General features: G+C 39.7%; 1 protein-coding gene across 1 annotated transcript; it reads right to left on the reverse strand.

The window, feature by feature from the left end:
• Positions 1–1,587: 1,587 nt before the first annotated feature.
• On the reverse strand, positions 1,588–5,732 carry LOC116015534 (receptor-like protein kinase 2). The gene is made up of 3 exons (XM_031255634.1): positions 5,665–5,732; positions 2,461–5,568; positions 1,588–2,271 (listed from the first exon to the last, which is right to left on the reverse strand). Exons 2-3 carry the CDS (start codon positions 5,372–5,374, stop codon positions 1,769–1,771), a joined length of 3,417 nt encoding a protein of 1,138 aa, XP_031111494.1. The 5' UTR covers positions 5,375–5,568; positions 5,665–5,732; the 3' UTR covers positions 1,588–1,768.
• Between the last annotated feature and the right edge of the window lie 585 nt (positions 5,733–6,317).

Here is a 6,317-nt window from a genome sequence, read left to right on the forward strand (position 1 = left end):
CGAGTTCCACATCTCACCCAATATATATTTTATGTGAATCATGATAATGATATTACAAAATTCCCTACCTTCATCATCACATAAAAGTTAAAAACATGGCAACAACTCGATCTTATGAATTGAATGAAGAATCAATTCTGTGGTTTCCCTTGCATCAAGAAGTCATTTAGGAAATTGGCAGGTTATGATGAGTACAGAGTAATATTACATTTACTCTTATTTTTTACTCTATCTCTGCTGAAGAGATATGCTCTGATTAATTTATACAATAAAGTGGATCACTGTTTTTATTCATTCACTTTTTTTATCTAATAAAATTTATATATGTGGCGAAAGTTATACTCCATAAAATTACCTCTATATATCATTTTCATGAGATGATATACTCCTATTTGAAATAGGGCTCTGATAGCCTGCATTATACAGGGCTGCGCTATAGGCTTAGGCCCATTGCATGCATTCATTCATGTATATCTGTATCATTTTTAACTTACCCAAAACTGTCATGTCACTCACATCACCTTCCAATCTCGTGAAACTTTGAATCTCATGCATTATTTCAGGCATCGTCCTTTTGTGTTTGTTTGCTGCATGTGAAGTTAAGCTATAATTTTAGGATCTCAAAATTAGTAATAAGATAAGGGAATGTAAAATTAGGAGGAATCATTGAGTCCCGAATTCGGATTCTCCCAAAATTCTTTTTTCACAAAGAGAGCTCATTGTCACTTGAGTTATCCCATTTTTCAACAAATTATTGCTTATATGTATCTGATTTAGATACATAATTTTTGTTCATAGGCACAGAATTTCGCAACACAACACACAGAAATTCATAACCTAAGACACAAATATAATACTAATTTGTTTCAGGTACATAATTCATATTCTTAACGTACATAATTTCATAACACAAGACACAAAAACTCATAACATAAAACACATACAGATGCATCAGGATCCACAGCGTACTGTAAACCCTGGTCCATGGTATAAAAAGGATTGATCTCAATCCATATTTTAATCGGTCATTGTTAAATATATTAAGTCTAAACTAAAAAAAATTGAAAAAAAAATTAAGTTTTTAAATATTTTGAGCTATAGGCTAGGCCGAGTCAAGATTTTTTTATTTTATAGAGTCCAAAAGTAGATTAAACTTGCCTTGTTATTATATATAATATATAATATATAATATATAATATATGACACTTTTGTGTTTTGTGGTATTCATATTTGAAAAAAAAAAAAAATACGTACTCCGTAATATTTTCATCCTTTATATATATACCAAATGAGTTTTCACAAATCTTATTACTGGCGAAACATTTTTAAAACGGGAAAGCACTCCCCCATAGAGTTTGTGTGCAGCATAGCATATAATTTAAGTAATAGTGTATACTGTATAGTGGAGTCCATATAAAAAGGAGAAAAGTAATGGTGGCATATATAATGTCATCAAGAAGACAAGAACTGTTTAATCATGCAATTCCAAGTTCCAATTCTTAGCAGGTCCCATGCTGCAACGCAACATGGAACTTAAAACCTGGAGAATATGTTGCACAATCACACAACACCCAAATTTTGCACAACTTCTTTAATTGCCTTCATCATATCATTTAATATAATATGTTCTCCACACCTAGAACACAGTTGTAAGTTGTAACACACAATTATCTACTTTTTTTCATCTTTACAACACAATAAAAAAGGACCAAAAAAAAAAAAACATAGAAACAAGACAAAGCTTCTTTTGACACTACATTGTGAACAGTCATTGGAACCCATTTTTGGCATTGGAGGATGATGAATAGAGAACCGAGGAAGCGGAGAAGAAGCTCGTTCCATTACCGCCTTCTCCGTTTTGCGCTGAGGAAGACGTCGTGGCTGAGAGTCCCTTTGCGTTTTCTCGGTTTGCAGGGGAGGCCTTAAGGAGGAGGGCGTCCACCTTCGCGTATTCCTCCCTCTCGTGCTTCATTTCCTTCAGCATTGCTGCCACGTCTTTCATCGTAGGCCTTTCTGCAGGCGCGGGGTTCACACACAACAACGCTATCCCTAACGCCTGCATCATTTCCTCGATATCCAAGTCTGGCCCCGACCCCAACCTCGGGTCGAGCACCTCTGCCCCTCCCCTCCTCTTTCGTACCCAATCAACAATGTGGTCCCCTTCTGGTATCGTTGGATCAATTGGCTGCTTCCCCGTCAAAACTTCTAATATAACCACACCATAGCTGTACACATCGCTTTTCTCAGTGATCTTCATTGCATAGCCATATTCTGTATAGGAATTAAGTCCAAAATTCAACACAAACTTCGCTATATGTGAGCTAAAATTGTGACATTATATTATTCAATCAGCTCATATAAAAAGGCACTTGAATAGCTAAGTGTGATATGATGTGAAAGCAATAAAATTGTGACATTCAATCTATAAGTGTGAATTGAAAGCAATAAGTATTTAATTACCGGGAGCTATATAGCCATATGAGCCTGCAACTGTGTTGGAGGATCGACCAAAATCGCCATCATCAACTAGCTTGGCGATGCCAAAGTCTGCAATGTAAGGTTCGAATTCGAGACCGATGAGAATGTTGTTAGACTTAATGTCTCGGTGAGCAATAGGCGGGACACAATCATGGTGCAAGTAAGCGATTCCTTGTGCTGCTCCCAACAGAATTTTGTATCTCAGTTCCCACTCGAGAGGATTCCCGTTCCTCTCGTGTAGGAGGCTGCCTAAGCTCCCGTTAGGCATGTAGTCGTACATGAGCAGCCTCGTGTTTCGATTCCAGCAACAACCCAAGAACCTAACGATGTTCTTATGTCGTACTGAGCCAAGCATTTTCACCTCGGTTGAAAAGGAATCACGAACTCCGCTCTTACCATCGTTGCAGCCCGTTGTGGCAATCGTTGTTGGCCAGAGCTTCTTGACCGCTACAACCTCGCCATTATCCATATTAGCACGGTAAACAATCCCGGAACAACCTTTTCCAATGATATTGGAATCCACTAAACACTTCAGAACCTCTTCTACCGAAAAATTGAGCTTCTGGAAGGGAGTGAACTGCCAAGTCCACGACTCTCCCATCTCCGAATCATCATCCCCTCTAATAGTCTTTCGGGTTCGAAGTATAGCAATCGTGCCCATGATAACCATGACGATCGTCATAGTTATGAGCAATGCAATGGCCAGTCTGAGCTTTTTCGACTTTGCATCGTTCGTTACACCAGCAGCATTTCTGAGGAAGCACGACCCCCTGCCAAAAGAGCATAGCCCTTGGTTTCCAGCAATGTCCGATGCAGATAACTGGCGAAAGAGCTTGTTGTCGGGGAGAAAACCAGTGAAGTTGTTGTAGGACACATTGAGGGACACGAGATTCTCGAGCTTCGCTAGTACACTCAAGTTCCCTACGAGCTTGTTGTGTGATAGGTCGAGAATTGAAAGTTTAGTGAGAGCTGAAATTTCAGCAGGAATTGGCCCAATTAGCTGATTGCTACTAAGGTTAAGCGCGATTTCAAGTGACTCGAGTTTCCCCAACTCTACCGGGATACTACCCGAGAGCTCATTGCTGCTAAGATCAAGGATTTGAAGATTTGAACAGAGGCCAAGCGAGGGAGATATTGATCCAGAGAATGAATTCGAGCTGAGAACGAGCTTGTTCAATGAAACCAAGCGCCCAAAACTTGCCGGGATAGGACCATTGAAACGATTACTCGAAACATCCAAGACTTGGAGCTCAGACAAAGACGACACAGAATTAGGCAGGGGACCTTCTAATATATTGTTGCTTAGGTCCACCATTTGCAGCTGCACACAGCTTTCAATCTCATCAGGGACAGGTCCAGAAAGCCGGTTTCCCGACAAATCAAGAAAGTTCAAGCTCTTCAATCCCCCAATCCCTCTCGGGATCAAACCAGTGATTCGGTTTTTCCCAAGCCTCAGCCTCACTAAGGAGCTACAATTCCCCATTTCTTGAGGTAACGTGCCCGATATATCATTCGAAATCAAGAGAAGCTTCGTGAGATTCTTTAGTAAGAACAACCCGGGGGGAATACTACCCGTGAGCGAATTTCTCGATAAGTCTAGAGATTGGAGGCTACTACAACTAGCCAAACTCCAAGGCACACTACCTTCGAGCTGATTCGCCCAACCGAAAAACACTTGAAGGCTCGACAAATTCCCCAACTCTGGAGGAATCAATCCCGAAATCTGGTTTGTGTCAAGCTGCAATTGTACTAAACTTTTTGCATTTGACAGAACAGAAGGGATTGAACCAGAAACATTGTTGTTACTAAGCATTAGTTCCTGAAGTTCAACAAGGCCACCAAAAGACAAAGGAATAGAGCCAGACAAATAGTTCAAAGACAAATCAATCATACTCAATTTGGTACAATTCCCAATCTGTTCTGGAATACCCCCAACCAAGCTGTTCTGCCACAGAAACAATTTCTCTAACTTCTTAAGATTCCCAAGCTCAGGAGGGATTGAGCCAGAAAGACTATTATCATACAAATACAAATTCACAAGCTCAGAACAGTTACCTAAACCAGATGGGATTTCACCAGACAGCATTGTAGTGTAAATAGACAATGTCTGGAGTTTCTGAAGCTTACTCAAAGAACCTGGCAATGAACCTGAAATCCTTGTATCAGCAAGGCCTAAAACTGTCAATTCCCCACAGTTTCCAATCTCTTCTGGGATTTCCCCAACTATGTCCTGGTTCCCACCTGCCCTGAGAACCTCAAGATTTGCCAATAGCCCTAACTCTCTGGGCAGGTTCCCAGTTAACCGGTTATCAAAAAGGTGAAGCCTTTTTAGGCTAGAACAACTCCCCAACTCAAGTGGGATTTTCCCAGTGAGCTGATTTGAGTTCAAAATCAAATCTTGAAGATTTTGGAGCTTCCCAATGGTGGATGGAACACTACCCACAATGCTATTTGAGCTGAAATCAATGAGTGTGAGCTCAGAACAGTCCCCAACCTCCCAGGGAATAGTCCCTGTGATATTTGCATCAGAAATCACAAGCTTTTTTAAGTGTGGGAAAGCAGAGAGATTTGCAGGCAAGGGGAGCTCAAGGCTGATAGACTGAATATTAATCTCTGTCACAAACCCCTCAGAGCTGCATGTAATGAAATCCCACTTGCATGGAGTGGCGTCCAGTGGGTTCCATGTCGAGAAAAGGGGCGGCGGTGGCGCCGCCGAGGAGTGCAGCCACGTGTACAGCGCCGCAGCCTCATGGTTTCCGGCGCCGGCGCCGGAAAAAAACAGAGTGAAGATAAAGAAGAGAAATAGTGGCCATGAAGAAACAATACTAGTACAAGTAGAAGTAGAAGAAGAAGGAGAAGAAGATTGTTTTCTTGGGATAGAGATTAAGATAGACATTTGCCTCAAATTCCAAACCTTTCTTGGGTTTGCAATTGCATGTCAAAAACACTTCTTGGGTTTTGATCTTCCTTTCCTTAATCTCTGTGTTGTGTTTTTTCTTTTTTCTCTCTCTCTTTCTCTTCTCTTCTCTTGGTTTGGGGGTTTTCTTGGTTTAAACTCAACCCTTTCAGAAGCAAAACCCTTTTATTAATCTGGGTTTTCCATTACAAAGAAAAAGATTACAAAAGGCCATAATAAAATAACCCAAATTTTTTAAAAAACAAAATTGTTAATTTAATTTAACATACCAAATTAACAAGGAAGGAATACCTTGAGATCAACAACCTTAGCTTGTGCACCACCTCCCCACTATTCCCTCCTAGGATCCCACCCCATTGTCTTTGAGTTCTTGACTATGTATGTGTGTATGTATAGCTAGTGTATATGTATGTGAGATTAATTGACTTAAAATAGTAGCTTCAAATTAATATGGAAACGTAAGAAATTAATTATACAAATGAGAAAGAATAATTCACATTATAAAATGCTTACCCATAAATGATGACATTTTAAAAATGCTTACCCATAAATGATGACTTTTTTTCACCACATGCATGTATGTACTAATGCATTTGGTAAATTTTGTATTGTGATTTAAAGGACTACAAGAAAGTTTTTGATAGGGTCAAATCAAGAAAGTTACTACGTCCCTCCGGTTAAGAGTTGAACTTGTACCTGAGATTACCAAGTTAACGGTTTGACTAACTTAGCTATGATTTCGATTTTTGTGTTTTGGTGATATGGTTGTTTCAATACTTATCGAATCAAAATCGATAACCGACGTGTAGCATTAACTCCTGAAGTAGTGACCGTTACGTCCGTTACAAAAAAAAAAAAAAAAAAAAAGTCAAATATGACCAATCCTTATACTATGCACTTGGGTTCACCGTGCACGTTTTGT

The sequence above is a fragment of the Ipomoea triloba genome, chromosome 4 (assembly GCF_003576645.1).
Source record: "Ipomoea triloba cultivar NCNSP0323 chromosome 4, ASM357664v1".
In the NCBI taxonomy this organism is placed as follows: domain Eukaryota; kingdom Viridiplantae; phylum Streptophyta; class Magnoliopsida; order Solanales; family Convolvulaceae; genus Ipomoea; species Ipomoea triloba.

Coding starts and splice junctions, on each gene's coding strand:
- LOC116015534 (XM_031255634.1), bottom strand. CDS start 5,374: ATGTCTATCTTAATCTCTATCCCAAGAAAACAATCTTCTTCTCCTTCT. Junction 2,272..2,460: donor ATATGGCTATATAGCTCCCG/GTAATTAAATAC, acceptor ATTCCTATACAG/AATATGGCTATGCAATGAAG.